This window comes from Symphalangus syndactylus, chromosome 1, assembly GCF_028878055.3.
Source record: "Symphalangus syndactylus isolate Jambi chromosome 1, NHGRI_mSymSyn1-v2.1_pri, whole genome shotgun sequence".
NCBI lineage: Eukaryota > Metazoa > Chordata > Mammalia > Primates > Hylobatidae > Symphalangus > Symphalangus syndactylus.
The window spans coordinates 89,031,371-89,050,370 of NC_072423.2; the positions used below are offsets into that span (position 1 = coordinate 89,031,371).

The 19,000-nt window shown below is 36.1% G+C and overlaps 2 protein-coding genes across 5 annotated transcripts in view; both read left to right on the plus strand.

Moving 5' to 3' along the window:
* Positions 1-7,050, plus strand: part of MS4A13 (membrane spanning 4-domains A13) — a 66,258-nt gene extending 59,208 nt beyond the window's left edge. The window contains exon 7 of the mRNA XM_055275927.2: positions 6,997-7,050. Within this exon, the coding sequence (XP_055131902.1) occupies positions 6,997-6,999 (3 nt within the window). The 3' untranslated portion in view covers positions 7,000-7,050. The remainder of the gene's footprint in view (positions 1-6,996) is intronic.
* LOC129481125 (membrane-spanning 4-domains subfamily A member 12-like) overlaps positions 5,410-19,000 on the plus strand; it is a 40,081-nt gene continuing 26,490 nt past the window's right edge. Inside the window, exons 1-3 of one of the 4 annotated variants that reach the window (XM_055276219.2) lie at positions 5,410-5,702; positions 6,954-7,050; positions 15,383-15,526. In XM_055276219.2, the coding sequence (XP_055132194.1) occupies positions 7,003-7,050; positions 15,383-15,526 (192 nt within the window). In that variant the 5' untranslated portion in view covers positions 5,410-5,702; positions 6,954-7,002. Of the gene's footprint in view, positions 5,703-6,953; positions 7,051-15,366; positions 15,527-19,000 lie in introns of those variants that run through there. The other 3 variants (XM_055276131.2, XM_055276390.2, XM_055276307.2) reach the window with 3 other exon arrangements.

Sequence of the window (19,000 nt, forward strand, 5' to 3'; positions counted from 1 at the left end):
CTACAGTTATTAAAAGTATGGTACTGGCATGAAGGCAGACATACAGACATATTGAAAAAAATTGAGAGCCCAGAAATAAAGTCTTGAATATATGGTCAATAGATTTTTGTCAAGAATGTCAGGACCACTGAATGGGGAAGGGACAGTCTTCTCAACAAATGCTGTGGGAAAATTGGATATCTATATGCAAAAGAATCAAGTTGGACCCTTACTTTATACCATATACAAAAATTAACTGAAGAGAAACTCAACATCTAAACTTGAACAAAAGACAAAACTATAAAATGTTTAGAAGAAAAGAGTGCAGAAAATATTTATAAGACTGGATTTGGCAACAATTTCATAGGTATGACACCAAAGGCACAAAGCAGCAAAAGCAAAAAGAGATAAATTCGACTTAATCAAAATTAAGAACTTCTGTGCATCAAAAAACACTCAAAAGAGTGAAAAGACAATCTACAGAGTGGGAAAATAGTTGCAAATCATCTATCTGACAAGGAATTAATATCCAGAATATATAAAGAACTCCTATAACTTAATAATAATAAAACATTTTCAAAGTGGGCAAAGAACTTGAACAGACATTTCTCTAAAGAACATAGACAATGGCTAATAACCACATGAAAAGATGTTCAGCATCACTAACCATTAGGGAACTGAAAAATCAAAACCACAATGAGATACCACTTCATACCCATTGGGACAGCCATCACTTAAAAAGGAAAGGAGGGAGGGAGGAAGGAAAGAAACAGAAAAGGAAGGAAGGAAGGAAGGAAGGAAGGAAGGAAGGAAGGAAGGAAGGAAGGAAGGAAGGAAGGAAGGAAGGAAGGGAGGGAGGGAGGGAGGGAGGGAAGGAAACAAGTGTTGGTGAGGATGTGGAGAAATTGGAACCTTGCGTCTGCCGGTGGGAATGTAAAATGTTATAGCCTCTGTGGAAAACAGTATGGTGGTTCCTAAAAAAGTTATACATAATAATACCATATCTTCCAGCAATTCGACTTCTAGGTATATACCTCCAAAGAACCAAAAGCAGGGACTCAAACAGATATTGGTACACTAAGTCAATGTCAACATTATTCATGATAGCCAAAAAATGGAAACAATCCAAATGGCCATCATCAGATGAACGAATAAACAAAATGTGTTATGTATGTATGCAATAAAATATTATTGTCTTACAAATGAATGAAATTCTAATGCATTCAACACCTTGAAAGCAAACCTTGAAAATGTTATGCTTAGTTAAATAAGCCAGGCACAGAAAGACAAATATTGTATAATTCCACTTACATGAAGTATCTAGAATAGGCAAATTCATACAGCCAGAAAGCAAAATAGAGGTTACAAGGAGACAGAAGAAGAGGAGAAGGGAAGATACTGCTTAATGGGGGGAGAGTTCTTGTTGGGATGATGAAAAAGTTTTGGTTATAGATAGTGATGATTGGTACACAGCATTGTGAATGTATTTAATACCATTGAATTGTATACATACGAATGGTTTAAATGATAAATAATATGCTAAATATATCTTACCACAATTAAAAAGGATAATACAATAGGCTTCTAGATTTTAGCATAGGTGATTATCATCATCATCTTGGAGCAGCTAAAGATTTCCTAAAATAGATACAGAGAGCACTGATCATGGGGGAAAATATTGATAAAATGGTATACATTAAAATCAGGAACATCTATTAAAGGACACTATTTAGAAAGTGAAAAGGCAAGCCACAGACTAGGCGAAGGTATTTCAAAGTATACAGTATCCTAAAAGGTTTACTTTCAAGTTTTGGTAACTTCAAAAGTACAAACTCAAACAAATCATTTTATCATTTAATTACTTAAATTTATTTTACATGTATTTAGTTTTATGAGTTTTAATAATACAATTTAATGTCCATTTTTCATTTCAGTCACTCTGAAGATGGAAATTTTGTTCTATAGAGTCAATTTGGTGAACATGAAAAAACCAGTGCCACATAGCACAGGGAGGTCTCCAAGAACCCCTATGTCTTTCTATTGAGCCCCAAAGCCCCATCCAGATCTCTTCATCCTTCTTGATGAGTTTTCCTATAGTACCCTTTCTTTTTTATTATTATTATTATACTTTAAGTTTTAGGGTACATGTGCACAACGTGCAGGTTAGTTACATATGTATACATGTGCCATGTTGGTGTGCTGTACCCATTAACTCATCATTTAACATTAGATATATCTCCTAATGCTATCCCTCCCCCCTCCCCCCTCCCCACACCCCACAACAGGCCCCAGTGTGTGATGTTCCCCTTCCTGTGTCCATGTGTTCTCATTGTTCAATTCCCACCTATGAGTGAGAACATGTGGTGTTTGGTTTTTTGTCCTTGCGATAGTTTGCTGAGAATGATGGTTTCCAGCTTCATCCATGTCCCTACAAAGGACATGAACTCATCATTGTTTATGGCTGCATGGTATTCCATGGTGTATATGTGCCACATATTCTTAATCCAGTCTATCATTGTTGGACATTTGGCTTGGTTCCAAGTCTTTGCTATTGTGAATAGTGCCACAATAAACATACGTGTGCATGTGTCTTTATAGCAGCATGATTTATAATCCTTTGGGTATATACCCTGTAAAAAAAGAGCCCGCATTGCCAAGTCAATCCTAAGCCAAAAGAACAAAGCTGGAGGCATCACGCTACCTGACTTCAAACTATACAAAGCTACAGTAACCAAAACAGCAGGGTACTGGTACCAAAACAGAAATATAGACCAACGGAACAGGACAGAGCCCTCAGAAATAATGCCGCATATCTACAACCATCTGATCTTTGACAAACCTGACAAAAACAAGAAATGGGGAAAGGATTCCCTATTTAACAAATGGTGCTGGGAAAACTGGCTAGCCATATGCAGAAAGCTGAAACTGGATCCCTTCCTTACACCTTATACAAAAATTAATTCAAGATGGATTAAAGACTTAAATGTTAGACCTGAAACCATAAAAACTCTAGAAGAAAACCTAGGCAATACCATCCAGGACATAGGCGTGGGCAAGGACTTCATGTCTAAAACACCAAAAGCAATGGCAACAAAAGCCAAAATTGACAAATGGGATCTAATTAAACTAAAGAGCTTCTGCACAGCAAAAGAAACTACCATCAGAGTGAACAGGCAACCTACACAATGGGAGAAATTTTTGCAATCTACTCATCTGACAAAGGGCTAATATCCAGAATCTACAATGAACTCAAACAAATTTACAAGAAAAAAACAAACAACCCCATCAAAAAGTGGGTGAAGGATATGGACAGACACTTCTCAAAAGAAGACATTTATGCAGCCAAAAGACACATGAAAAAATGCTCATCATCACTGGCCATCAGAGACATGCAAATCAAAACCACAATGAGATACCATCTCACGCCTATAGTACCTTTTCTTTACAGCATACCTAATTTGAAACCATGTCAGTTCATCAGGGAAGTTCTAATAACTAACTCAAAGAAACTGTGTCATGATCTCATCAGTTTCTTTCTCCTCAGATGCCTCTTGCCCTCTATACAAATCATCTCACCTTTAACTTCAAAAATCACCTCTATATACCAACAAGAACTAGGAAAAGCATCTTTTGTCAAGCCTCCAATTCCTCCACAAACATTTTTCCCTTTTTTACTTTAGGTGCTAATCTCCTTAAATTTGTATAGCTGCACATGTGGTCAGGAAAGAATTCAAAAAGGTGCACTCCAAAATAACATTCAATATTCACTTACACAGAGAAATGGCAAACAGCTCACTCTGCCGAAAAGTATTTTCAGGGCCAGGCGCGGTGGCTCATGTCTGGAATCCCAGCACTTTGGGAGGCCAAGGCAGGTGGATCACAAGGTCAGGAGTTCGAGACCAGCTTGATCAACATGGTGAAACCCTGTCTCTACTAAAAATACAAAAATTAGCCAGGTGGGGTGGCATGCGCCTGTAATCCCAGCTACTCAGGAGGCTGAAGCAGGAGAATCGCTTGAACCTGGGAGGCAGAGGTTGTAGTGAGCCGAGATTGCGCCACTGTACTCCAGCCTGGATGACAGAGTGAGACTTCATCTCAAAAAAAAAAAAAAAAAAAAGGATTTTCAGTTCTGATACACCAAGCACTTTGTGACATATTTTTTAAGTTTAAATTGCATATAATATAGAGGGTCTATAAATAATATCAACTGACGAGGATATTAATAATTCATAAAATCATCATGCAATGATGGGTGTTTTTTCTCTTTTATAAACTTCCTGACATATAAAATCCATGTACAAAATAATTATAGATCATATCACATATTATACATTTTATTTTCAGGCTATGGAAAGGTATTTTATCTATATTTAGCAACTTGAATTAAGCACAGAGTCTCACTGGGCATAAAATATTATCTCTAAAGAGTTTTCGTAGGAAGCTGAAAAAGTCTGCAGTGACTGTGCACTTTGGTTTTGGTTTTTGGGTTTGTTGTTGTTGTTGTTTGTTTGTTTGCTTGTCTTTTGACTCTTTGCCTGACATTTGGCAGGTCATCACCAGGCACAGGATTAAGTGCACATTGATTGGGAGGCCGAGGCGTGGGGATCACGAGGTCAGGAGATCGAGACCCTCCTGGCTAACACGGTGAAACCCCGTCTCTACTAAAAATACAAAAAAATTATTCGGGCGTGGTGGCAGGTGCCTGTAGTCCGAGCTACTCCGGAGGCTGAGGCAGGAGAATGGCGTGAACTCGGGAGGCGGAGCTTGCAGTGAGCCGAGATCGCGCCACTGCACTCCAGCCTGGGCAACAGAGCGAGACTCCGTCTCAAAAAAAAGAAAAAGAAAAAAAAAAAGAAAGAAAAAGAAAAGGATTAAGGGCACATTGAAATCTGTGGTCTCTCTATTTTATAATTTACTTTACCCCAAAATGCACACCTTAACTGTACAGAAAAACAACGTAAAGAACGGGGAAGATCAATATTTTGCTCAAACAGGCAACTACCAAATAAAAAGGAGAGTTAAGGACCAGAGTCAGGTTTACTGATTAGTACCCTTCCCTTCCCTTTCGACCTTGTGGGGATTAAAAGTAAAAAGACTTGTTAATACTAACCTATTACAAAAGTGATGAAGAGGGCATTTGCTTGATAACGAAGTCTCTGCAGAGGCAGCCAGAGAATCGGCCTGCGGCTGGAGTCAGGCGCAGCGAGTATGACGCTAACAGGGGCCGGAAAAGGTTCTTCTGTGTCAGACCCCACCCCACGCCTCATCTCTCACTGCTGTCCTGAGAGCCAGCATGCTCAGAACAGTTTCGAGGCCCCCAGGGCGCCTGTGTCGGCGCGGGTCTCCACGTGGAGTCCCCTGGCGGCCGCTCTAGACCATAACCGCTACGTTGGAACCTCGCGAGAGGAGATGAGGGTCACCACGGAGGAATCATCGCCCACCAGGCAGGTGCTGCCTCCGAAACTCTGAAGCCGGAAGATCCGGAACTAAGGGCACCAACTGCAGGATCACGCCCCTCTGGCCTTGTGATCAAGTCAGTGTAGGGCATGGTCCGGTTTGGACCATAAGTTCTTCTTGTTCGAGTTTCAATTTTGTACGTTTCTCTTGTTTGTTCCCCAACACAGTGCTATAGGAGGGTTGTTTTTTTGTTTGTTTGTTTTTTGTTTTTGGCGCTGAGGAAACAGACTTTGAAAGAGTAAATGACATGAACAAGGTCACATAAGGTAAGATTTGAACTCACAACTGGTAAGATATGAACTCAAGTTTGACTCTTTCCACTATACCTTTCAATTTCAAGCTTAATGGGCCATCTCAAAGGCAATTTAAGCCTTAAGAGTTCATGGTTTATATAAGTGAAAGGAAACATTTATAAATGAAAAATGTAAAGACAAGATCTTAGACTTTGACAATCTCCTCTTGGAGATTGGGGAGATTGTCAAAACCACATGAGAAAAGTTACAAGACAAATCGCTTTAAAAAAAAAATTGGTTGCAAGAAACAAAAGCTCTTACTAGTTTTAGCAAAATTAAGATATATTTGTTATAATATATGAGCAGGTATTTTACATAATATAAGGACCAGAAATCAGCCAGGTTTCCGAAAGGAATTGGAACTAGAAAATGGAAAGCCATCATAATCTTGGGAAGTTCTGTTCTTCCGTCTCTGCTTTTCTCTGGGTGTCTTCTCTATCCTCTCACTCTCAAAACTTACTTTCTCCACAATTTTGTCCATTAGAGAAGAGCATGGCAATGCCACTTCTCCTAAATTTTTACATCTTCTCAACCTGAACAATCTTGGAAAGAGTATATCATGAACTCGCCTTGCTTTAGATGTTTACCTTTGACCCAATCAGCTAGGATAAAATAATTATGGGTATTAAATATGGATGCTAGGGAGAATAACACAGGTTATATACAATCTAATTATAGCTATCTGTGAGTTGTCATTTTCTTATCTGTTGAACACCCTCTCTATATTTTTATTGGTTCCTAACTTATGAAGCCCACCTTTCCAAAATATAACATATCACTCTATTTTCCAGCCTCCCCTGCAGCTGGTGTAGGTGTATGACATGGGTTCTTCCAGTCAGGTGCCCCTGAACCAGACTTTAATTTAGAGGGAAACAACGAGTAAGAGAATAAACCATGGCAACCAAAAGCCCAATTTTTCTGGGGATAATGGGGATTATGGGTAATGTGGGGATATGGGTAATTTCTAGAGGGATTGATGTTATTGGGACAGTCACCATATTCTATTTACTAAAGCCTAATTTAAGATTTGTAAGTGAACAAACAATTTGAGAGGTAACTAATGGATTTCTCAACATGGTAATATTGGTGGTTTCATGCAAAAACCTCTCAGGGAACAACAAAGTAGTGAAAAATAGGCAGCTGTTGGTTGGATTTCCCTCTAAAGTTTAAGTTTCTTACCCCCCCCCAAAATTAACATTAATTTGTTTTCATATTTTCCTACAGAAAAGGAACACATTTATTCTTTCATATCTCTATTGTATCTTAGTGAAAAATGCCACGAAATCGTCTGTGGATAAGAGAGGAAACAAGAATGTTGGGGGTAAGAACTAAATACCAATTGAGTGAATAAATGATTATAGTGCTGTGATTTCTAAATATAAAAGGGAAGAGACTGTAACCACCTCTATTATGAACTCCTCAAATGGAGGAATGTTAACAGAAGTGTCCTGAAATTGTTATGTAGCATCTGCATTTTCCACATTCAGCCTCAACACATAAGCTATTTATCAGGCTCACATTAAATAAAGCAGAAATTATGAATTTATCAGCTACATGTAAATGACCCAACAATGTCTAAACCCACTCATTCTCTCAGAAAACCCTGACTCTGGAAATGGGTAAAGAAATCTCTTTTTGGCATCTATAAATTATTTCAAGCTAAGCTGATGACACGGTTCTAAATGAGATGACCAGATTGTGGAAACTACATTCAGGAGAAGCTGCAGGCCACAGAGCTTTATGGACAGTGATCAAAATAACACTGTGCTTTCAAGATTACCCCCAAAACACATGACTCTTTTCCCAGTCAACTTCATCAAATATGGCAAGTATTCACCCATATTGCTATATGATTTTGCATTATCCACTCATTGTTGGATGATGGAACCAAATTAGGATTAAACCAGCAGGATTAAAGTTTGGTTCAGGAAAATTCCCAACATCACAAGTCTATTATTACTTCCACTTATTTAAGATCTGCCTGATCCTTTGCCAGAATTATACTAACAGCCTTACATAAAACAAGCAATGAACCCAATATTTTCTCTCTTCATTTTCAAGGTTGTGATATTAAAGATTTGGATTCCTAACCCCCTTATCCATTTATCTGGTCTTGATATTGGGAAAAAATTAGTTGAAATGTATTTGAGAATAAATAAATTTGTTATTGTCCATATTACTGTCTTTCTAATGAGATCTACCATTATCTAAGAAGACACAGAGCTCTGGTTTTATTTCATGCATTAAGACATTCCAATGGCCATTTCTCCCTATTCTTACCACTAACTATATCTAAAACTTTGGATAAATACAAGAAGATCCTGAAAAGTATGGATAAGGAAGAATAAGATTTAGGGACCTTTGAACCCAAAGAATGATATGTTAGTGAATTTCCTGAGTTTTCTTTTTATTGCATATATCTCAAACTGGGTTCCCAGTTGAGATATACCTACTAATGTTTTGAAGCCTGCAATTTCAAAATATAAAATACCTAGGAATAAATTTAACCAAGAAGGTGAAAGGAAAACTATAAGTAAAACTACAGAAGACTGATAAAAGAAATTGAAGAGGGCACAAACAAACAGAAAGACATCCCATGCTCATGGATTGGAAAAATGATGATACTAACCAGAGAAATCTACAATTTCAATGTATTCCAAATCCAAATACCAATGTCACTTTTCATAGAACTAGAAAAAAGAATCCTAAAATTTGTATGGAATCAAAAAAAGTTTTCAAATAACCAAAGCAATCCAAAATACTTAGAAGAGAAGGACTTGAGACATTTTCAACACATTGAAATGTCCTAACTACCCTGACTTGATCATTACACATTCAATAAATGTAGCAAAATATTACACGTACCCCACAAATATGTACAAATATTATATCACTAAAAAATAAATTATAAAAATAAAAATTTGATTGATATAACTAAACAAGAAAAACAAATATATAAAAGAACTCAATACCGCCACCAACCAGTAAGATGTAATTAATATTTATAGAATATCTATATCTAACATCAGAATATATACTCTTTTTTTTTTTTTTTTTTTTTTTTTTACTTCTAGGTTCAGGGGTATATGTGTGGCTTTGTTATATAGTAAATTGTTATTATGGAGGTTTATTGTACAGATTATTTAATCACCCAGGTCATTAGCATAGTACCTCATGGGTAGTTTTTCAATCCTCACCCTGCTCCAAACTTCTACCCTCAAGCAGGTCCTGATGTCTGTTGTTACCTTCTTTGTGTTCATGTGTGCTGGACATTTAGCTCCCACTTATAAGTCAGAACATGCAGTATTTAGTTTTCTGTTCATGTGTTAGTTTGCTTAGGATAATGGCCTCCAGCTCTATTCATGTTGCAGCGAAGGACATGATTTCATTCTTTTTTATGGCTACATAGTATTCCATAGTGTATATGTACCACATTTTCTTTATCTAGTCTACCATTGATGAGCATTTAGGTTGATTCCATGTCTTTGCTCTTAGGAATACCATTCTTTTTAAGTGTCCATGAAACATTAACCAAATAAACTATATTTTGGGCCATACACTTTGAAATATTTAAAAGAATTGAAATCATATGGAATGTGTTCTCTCACCAAAATAGAATCACACTAGAAACCAATTAAGAGAAAGATAACAAAAAAGCTCCAAACTTGAAAACTAAGACACTTCTAAATAATTAATGCTTTAAAGAGGACATTTCAATGAAAAATTTTTTTAAATTCAGTGAATTATAGTGAAAATACATGATATCAAAATGTATAACACTAAATGCTTACAGAAAACAAGAAAATTACCGAATAAATACTCTAAACTCTTACTTAAAAAAAACTAGAAAAAGAAGAGCAAAATAAACCCAAATAAATCAGAAGAAAATAATAAAGATAAGAAAATAAATCAATAAAATTAAAATTTAAAAAGTAGAGAAAATCAGTACAACAAATAGTTGATTCTTTTAAAATATCATCAAAATCAACAAACATCTAGCAAGATTGATCAAGAAAAAGAAAGCAAAGACAAAAATTACCAAACTCAGAAATAAAAGAGTATATTACTACAGATAATTTATATCTCAAAATAATATTAAGAGACTACTATCAGTAACTCTATAGACACAAATTTGACAACTTTGATAAAAAGAACAAATTTTCCCAAAAAGCACAAACTACAACTCAATATGAAATAGATGATTTTAATGGCCCTATAATTGTTAGAAAAATTAAATTTGTAATTTTAAAACTCCTGAAAAAGAAATCTCCAGGCCTGATTTCACTGAAGAATCTACCAGATGTTCTTAGAATATTCAACACCAGTTTTTCTTAATATTTTTCAAAAAACAAGAGGAATGAAACATTTCCCAACTTATTTGAAGAGGCCAATATTATTCTGATACCAAAATCAAATACAACAAAGATAGTACAAAAGAAGAAAACTGTAGATCCATATCCTTCAGAATATAGACACAAAAATCACTTATGAAGTATTAGCAAATATAATTCAGCAATATTTAAAAATTTCCACCATGACTAAGTGAGACTTATTCCAGATATACAAAGCTGGTTTAGTATTCGAGAAGCAATCAGTGTGACCTATCATATTAATAGGCTAAAGAAGAAAAATCACATGATCATGTCAGTTGCAAAATAAACCACATTTGACAAAATTTAACTAACACCCATTCATGATATTTTAGAAAGCTCTTAGAATAATAGAAATGTAGAACTTCCACAACCTGATAAAGAACACCTACAAAAAAACTTACAGCTAACATTATATTTCATCTTTAAAACTTGAATTATTTTTCCCTAAGATTAGTAACAGTGCAAAGATATCATCTCTCACCATGCTTACTAGCACAGTACTTGAAGTCTCAGCACAGATCAATAAGATTAAAAAAGAAAGCTTTACAAGCTGTATGCTTTTTACAGCATACAGATTGTAAAGGAAAAAATAAAAATATCCCTGTTTGCAGATGACATGATGATCTATGTAGAAAATCCCATGCAATTAAAAAAAAACAAAAAGGACTCCTGGAACTAATAAGTGAGTTCAGCAAGGTCACAGGATACAAGATTAATGATCAACATACAAAATTAATTATATTTTTATATAATAGCAATGAACATATGGACAACAAAATTTAAAACACAATACTATTTAAAATCACTCAAACAATTAAATACTTAGGTATAAGTTTAGCAAAATATATACAGGACTTATATTTTGAAAATTATCTAATACTAATAAAAGAATTCAGGAGGCTGAGGCGGGTGGATCACCTGAGGTCAGGAGTTCAAGACAAGCCTGACCAAAATGGTAAAACCCCATCTCTACTAAAAATACAAAAATTAGCCTGGTGTGGTGGCATGTGCCTGTAATCCCAGCTACTCAGGAGGCTGAGGCAGGAGGATTGCTTGAATCTGGGAGACAAAGGTTGCAGTGAGCCGAGATCATGCCACTGAATTCCAGCCTGGTTGACAAGAGCGAAACTTCACCTCCAAAATATATAAATAAAATAAAACAAAATAATTCCAAGTAGGTTACATAAATGAAAAGCCATTTATTGTTGTGGCTGAAAATCTCAACATAGTAAAAATATTAATTGTCCCAAAATTGACATATAGATTTAGCACAATTCCTATCAAAATCCTGGAAACATTTTTTGGAGATTTAAATAAGATTATCTAAAATTTCTATGGAAAGGTTGAGAAGCTAGAATAGCTAAAATTTTTTTAAAGAAGAATAAAGTGAAAGGAATCATACCACCTGCTTTTAAGACATATAACTACAGATATTAAGATTGTGTGGTATTCATGAAGAAATTCTCATCATCACTGGCCATCAGAGAAATGCAAATCAAAACCACAGTGAGATACCATCTCACACCAGTTAGAATGGCCATCATTAAAAAAGCAGGAAACAACAGGTGCTGGAGACGATGTGGAGAAATAGGAACACTTTTACACTGTCGGTGGGACTGTAAACTAGTTCAACCATTGTGGAAGTCAGTGTGGCGATTCCTCAGGGATCTAGAACTAGAAATACCATTTGACCCAGCCATCCCATTACTGGGGATATACCCAAAGGACTATAAATCATGCTGCTGTAAAGACACATGCACACGTATGTTTATTGTGGCACTATTCACAATAGCAAAGAGTTGGAACCAACCCAAATGTCCAACAACGATAGACTGGATTAAGAAAATGTGGCACATATACACCATGGAATACTATGCAGCCATAAAAAATGATGAGTTCGTGTCCTTTGTAGGGACATGGATGAAACTGGAAAACATCATTCTCAGTAAACTATCGCAAGGACAAAAATCCAAACACCGCATGTTCTCACTCATAGGTGGGAATTGAACAATGAGAACTCATGGACACAGGAAGGGGAACATCACATTCAGGGGACTATTGTGGGGTGGGGGAAGGGGGGAGGGACAGCATTAGGAGATATACCTAATGCTAAATGACGAGTTAATGGGTGCAGGAAATCAACATGGCACATGGATACATATGTAACAAACCTGCACATTGTGCACATGTACCCTAAAACCTAAAGTATAATAAATAAAAAAAAAAAAAAAAAAAAAAGATTGTGTGGTATTGGTGTAGCAACAGATACATGGATAAATGGAACAGAACACACAATCCATAGGTAGACTCATACAAGTATGGTTGACTGATTTTTTTATAAAACTAATTCAACAGAGGAAGTATAGTCATCTCTAAAAATGGTGTTGGACTAACTGGATAACCAGTGGCAAAAAATAAATACAACAAAAGAACCTCAAACTAAAGTCTCCTACCTTATACAAAAATTAACTCAAAATGAATAATATATTTAAATATAAAACTATAACACTTTTAGAAGAAAGCATATAAGAAAATATTTAGTACCCAGGACCCTAGAGCTCTTTAACATGACCTTAAAAACATGATCCATCCATAAAAGACACAAATCAATACATTTTACTTCACCAAAATTAAGTTTTGTTTTGTGAAATACCCTTGTTAGGAAGATGAAATGACAAGCTACAGAGTAGGAGAAAATACTTGCCAACCACATCTCTGACAAAGGATTTGTATCTAAGAATATCCTTCTTAAAATCCTTAAAACTCAACAGCAGAAAAAACACAAATGATCCAACTTTAAAACCAGCAAAAGACATGAAAAGACATTTCACTGAAGAAAATATACAGATGGCATAAGCCTATAGAAAGATGCTCAACATCATTAGGCACCAGAGAAATGCAAAGTAAGACCACAATGAGATATCACTACAAACCTATTAGAACAACTAAAATAAGAAATTGTGACAATACCACATGCTGGAGATGATGCAGAGAAACTGGATCTCTCTTACATTGCCAATGAGAATATAAAAATGATACAATCACTCTCGAAAATAGTTTGACATCTTATTTAAATACTAAACATACACTTACCATTAAATTTAGCAAGTGAGCTCCAGGGTATTTATCTTGTACAACTGAAAACTGATGTCTGCAGAATTTACACATGACTATTCATAGCATCTTTATTTGTAATAGCTACCAAACTGGAAACTATCAAAATACCCCCTCAAGAGGTGAATAAACTCTAGTTGTTCATACCGTAGACTACTACTCAGAAATTAAAAAGGAGTGCCCAGCACTTTGGGAGGCCGAGGCGGGCGGATCACGAGGTCAGGAGATAGAGACCATTGTGAAACCCCGTCTCTACTAAAAATACAAAAAATTAGCCAGGCGTGGTGGTGGGCGCCTGTAGTCCCAGCTACTCGGAGAGGCTGAGGCAGGAGAATGGCGTGAACCTGGGAGGCGGAGCTTGCAGTGAGCCGAGATTGTGCCACTGCACTCCAGCCTGGGCCACAGAGCGAGACTCTGTCTCAAAAAAAAAAAAAAAGAAAAAAAAGAAATTAAAAAGGAGTGAACTACATTGTTACACATAACAACTTGATGGATTTCAAAGGTATTTTGCTGGACAACAACAAAAAAGCCAATCACAAAAGGAACATACTGAATTATTCCATTTATTTGACATTATCAAAATGATAATAGTGAGGATATGAAAAACAAAAAGTGACTACCAGAAGTTTAGCATTGTTGGGACAATAAAGATATAGCATGAGGGATATCTTCATGGTGATAGAATAGTTCTGTATCCTGATTATGGTTGTGATTATGCAAATATGCTTATGTGCTAAAATGACACATAACTATACACACACACTGTATCAAGGTTAATTTCCTAATTTTGATATTGTCATATAGTTATGTAAGATGGAACCCTTCTGAAAATCTGGATTTAGGACACAAGGACCTGTCCATACTAGTTTTGAAAATTCCTATGAATTTATAATTACTTAAAAATAAAGTTTTTTTTAATATTCTACATCCTTCACTAAACTCAGACTTCAGAGAAAGTCATCGTGTTCCACGCCAAGCAAGGAGATGAAATGTGCACAGCATGTCAGTCAGTGGGAAAAGTCCTATCCATTCCAGTTTCCCCTTGCTTCCTGCCACAGCCTGCCTGAAGTACCTCTAAATGCATAGTTTTGTGTTGCCTAGGGGTTAATCTGTAAGTGAAAATAGTATTTTCATTAATTAGCCAATTCTTGGCTCTCCCCAGAATCACACACCAGAACAGAAGCTCATTGCAAACTTCAAGTAGAGGTGTCCAGTGTTTTAAGAAAATCTGTGAGAAAAATATGTCAGGAATCCCCAGACATTGTGATTTGCAGTATGGCAAAAGATGCTAAGTTATGAACTCCAATCCTGCTCCTCCAGCTTTTTCAAACTTAACCCCTGGGCTTACCTGGGGGTGTAGGTAGGGAAAGTCGGAATGTTGGTTCATTCAGCTGTGGCAGAACAAAAGCACCCCTGAGAAATATCTACCTGAAAACCAACTGAAAGGCCCTACAGTGATACATTAGCAGGCTCTTCATACAACTTAGAATTGTCCTCCTCCTGTGGCTCAGAAACTGTCATAGCTGGCCTATAACTTCAGTGGGTACAAATTATCTGAGACCTCCACATCACGAAATAGCCCCTTGGAAGATTGACAGAAAACCAAGGATCCGAAAGGCTCACTATCCTTTTAAAAGGACCCTCTTATAAAGGACCCAGGACTATTAGTTATAGATGTTATGGAGGTGGGAAGAACAAAAGGAACCAAAGTCCAAAAATCAGCTTTGGTAAGATAAGAGAAATCTAGGGAAGGTTAGAAATACCAAGTCTAGTTGCCTATAGAACATAAAAGCTGTATATGCAGGATAAGATTGTTGACCTAGGTCAAGAATTCTTGACCATACAGGTCAAAGATTGTTGACCACACTGGGACTGATGACTCTCGAAGGAGGTCAATTCTTCTGGACTCCAGGACTAATGCTATATAATCTCCTGAACCAATCAGATAAACAGACTCCTAGTATAATTTTATTGGATATGTACATAGTCATCATATCTACAAACTGCTCTGAAATAATAAACTCTCCTTATCTGAGTTGAATGTTGAGAAATTTAAAATTCTGTTAGGTCATCACCTTCTGTCTTCATCTTGGCTTTTTCTTGATGTATATTCCTTTCAAAGGTTGAACTAAAATAATAACTAGTGTTAGTGTTATTTTCTTCCAGGCCATACAAATAATGACTGGCATACTTCTTCACTGCCTGGGACTGCTCTGGATATATTTGTTATTCACACAAACTAGTGCATTTGAAGCCATATATACTCCTCTTGCACTACTAACGGCATACCCATTTTGGTCATCCTTGCTTGTGAGTAAATAATCAAATTTCTGATTGTTATTCATTAACTTATTTGTTACATTTAATGACTGTTTATCAGTCAAACAGTGTGCCAGAGACTGAACACTAAAAATGCACAATCTCTATTCTCAAGGAACTCATTTTACCTGGTTGAAAATAATATACCAATATGAAAAAACTTAGATTCTTATCAGTGATATTCTTTAATAATAAGAGTCTATTTTGTTAAAAGGCTACCTTTTACATTCTTCTAGGATATGGAGAAAAATGATAAGATGCCCAAGAGGCATTTTGGGAAAACAGAAAATGGTTGGTGACTATTCAACTGCCCATATGGTATTTATTTTGCCAGTGGGGCAAATAAAAAATGAGAGGGCATAACTGCTTAGGAAATAGTGGGATATATACAATTTGTGTAGGGAAAGAAACATAAAATCTTTGTGTTGTATTTGAGAAGTATTTGGTAAAATTGAACAGAGATTTTGAAATTGAATTTTATTGTGACTGATAGTATGATGAGTGATGTGCCATTGTCTTTAAAGGGGATATCATGAAGAAGGATATTATGGTGGTTGATGTGCCATGTTTCCCACAAAATCTTGAGTGAAGCTTATTATAATATCACATTTGGAGTTTGATCACTCAACCAGTACTTATTGAGTACTATGATGTGTCAGGCACTGTTTGAGGTGCCTGAGATACATTAGCAAACAAAACAAAGATCCCACTTCTTATGGAGCTTTTATTCTAGCATGGTGTAGTATATTAGAAGATGATAAGGCTATAGAAGCAAAAAGAAAAAGAGTAGGCTAAGGGGGCCTGGAATTTTGGGGAAAGTGGCAAAGGGATATAGGTTATCATCTAAAATTGGATGGTTGAGGTAGGGCTCATTGAAAAAATGACTCTATTACTGATCTATTGTTATATAATAAACCACAAAAAACCCAGTGGCATACAATTACAAGCATTTATTTTTTACTCATGCAGACTTGGCAGAGATTCAGCTGCTCTTGGCCTGGTTTCAAGCTACAGGACAGGTCCAGATCTGCTCCATATGTATATTATTGCCTTTAGACTAGTGGCTACTAGAGGCATATTCTTCTCACAATGAAAAACAAGAACACAAGAGGACAATCCTAATCACACAAGACCATTGCAAGCTTTGGCTTGGGTCATGTTTGTTAAAATCCCAGCTAAAACAAATAAAATGATCAAGTCCTAAATTAAAGAGCAGGGAAGCATAATCCAAGCACCATGAGATCATGGCAAGAGTATGAAAATATATTATTATTACCTAAAAGTAAAAAATTGTGGCCAACAGTTCAAACTACCATAGTGACATTTGAGCAAAGACTTGAAAAAGTGATGGTTTTGACCACAAGGATATGCTGGGAAAAAACATCTCAGGAGAACATTCAGAATGAAGTCTTCAATGAAGGGTTCCTAGAAAAATGTAGTCAGTATTTCTGGAACAGAGTGAGCAAGCACAATGGTAGTAGAAAACAAGTTAGAAAAAAAAATGGGGTGCCTGTTAATATAGGGCTATGCAAGCCATTGTAAAGATTTTAGCTTTTACTGTAAGTGAAATTGGAGTTATTATAGTGTTTCATAAACAGAGCTAAATAATCTGGCTTAGGTTTTAAAAGAATCACTTTGGCTTCTGTGTTGAAAAGAGAATGAAGGGGTCCAAAGAGACTTTTTAGAAAGCTACTTCAAAAGTCCAGGTGAGACTCAAACAAAGTTGTTAGTAGTGAAGGTGGTGAAAGTAATGATGTAGACATATGTTGAGGTAGAGCCAATTTAATATCTTGATGGATTGGGTATGGAGTGTGAAAGAAGTTAAAGATAATGCCAGGGTTTTTGTTCAAGCTAATAGAAGGAATGACTTGACATCAACTGATACAGGGAAGACTGTGTACAGAACTGGTTTTCAGAGGAAGACGATGAGTTTGCTTTGAAAATGTTGAGTTTGAAATGTTTATTTAATATTCAACTGGACATGTCAAGTAGCCTGTTGGACATGGAATATAGAGTTCAGAAGACAGAATTAGAATAAAAGATACAGACTTGCAGAAAGGACAAGAATTCACCAACCAAGTATCTGCTGCCTTCAAGAGACTCACCTAACACATAAGGAATCACATAAACTTAAGACAAAGGGGTAGAAAAAGATGTTCCATGCAGATGGACTCCAAAAGCTAGCAGGAGTAACTACTCCTCTATGAGACAAAACAAACTTTAAAGGAACAGCAGTTTAAAAAGACAAAGAGAGACCTTATATAATAATAAAAGGCCTTGTCCAACAAGAAAATATCACAGTCCTAAATATATACGCACCTAATGCTGGAGCTCCCAAATTTATAAAACAATTACTACTAGACCTAAGAAATGAGATAGCAACACAATAATAGGGGGGACTTCAATACTCCACTGGCAGCACTAGAAAGGTCATCAAGACAGAAAATCAACAAAGAAACTATGGATTGAAACTATACCCTGGAACAAATTGACTTAACAGATATTTACAAAACCACTGTACCCAACAACTGCAAAATATACATTCTATTCACCAGCATATGGAACTTTCTTCAAGATAGACCAAATGATAGGCCACAAAACAAGTCTCAATAAATTTAGGAAAACTGAAATAATATCAAGTACTCACTCAGACCACAGTGGAATAAAATTGGAAATCAACTCCAAAAGGGACCTTCAAAACCAGCAAATACATGGAAATTAAATATCGTGCTCCTGAATGATCATTGGGTCAACAATGAAATCACAGTGGAAATTACAAAATTCTTTGAACTGAATAATAGTGACACAACCTATCAAAACCTCTGGGATACAGCAAAGGCAGTACTAAGAAAAAAGTTCATACCCTTGCATGCCTACATCAAAAAGTCTGAAAGAGCACAAATAGACAATCTAAGGTCACACCTCAAGGAACTAGAGAAACAAGAACAAACCAAACACAAACCCAGCAGAAGTAAAGAAATAACCAAGATTAGAGCAGAACAAAATGAAATTGGGGGAAAAAAGCAATACAAAAGATAAATGAAACAAACAGCTGGCTCTTTGAAAAGGTAAATAAAATTGATAGACCATTAGCAAGAGTAACCAAGAAAAGAGAAATGATCCAAATAAGCTCAATTAGAAATGAAATGGGAGATATTACAACTGAAACCACAGAAATACAAAAGATAACTCAAGGCTACTGTGAACACCTTGTGCACATAAATTAGAAAACCTAGAGGAGATGGAAAAATTTCTGGAAATTTACTACTCTCTTAGATTAAACCAGGAAGATATAGAAGCTCTGAACATACCAAAAACAAGCAGCAAGACTAAAATGGTAATAAAAAATTGCTAACAAAAAAAAAAAGCCCAGGACCAGATGGATTCACAGCAGAATTCTATCAGACCTTCAAAGAAGAATTGGTACCAATCCTACTGACACAACTCCAAAAGACAGAGAAAGAG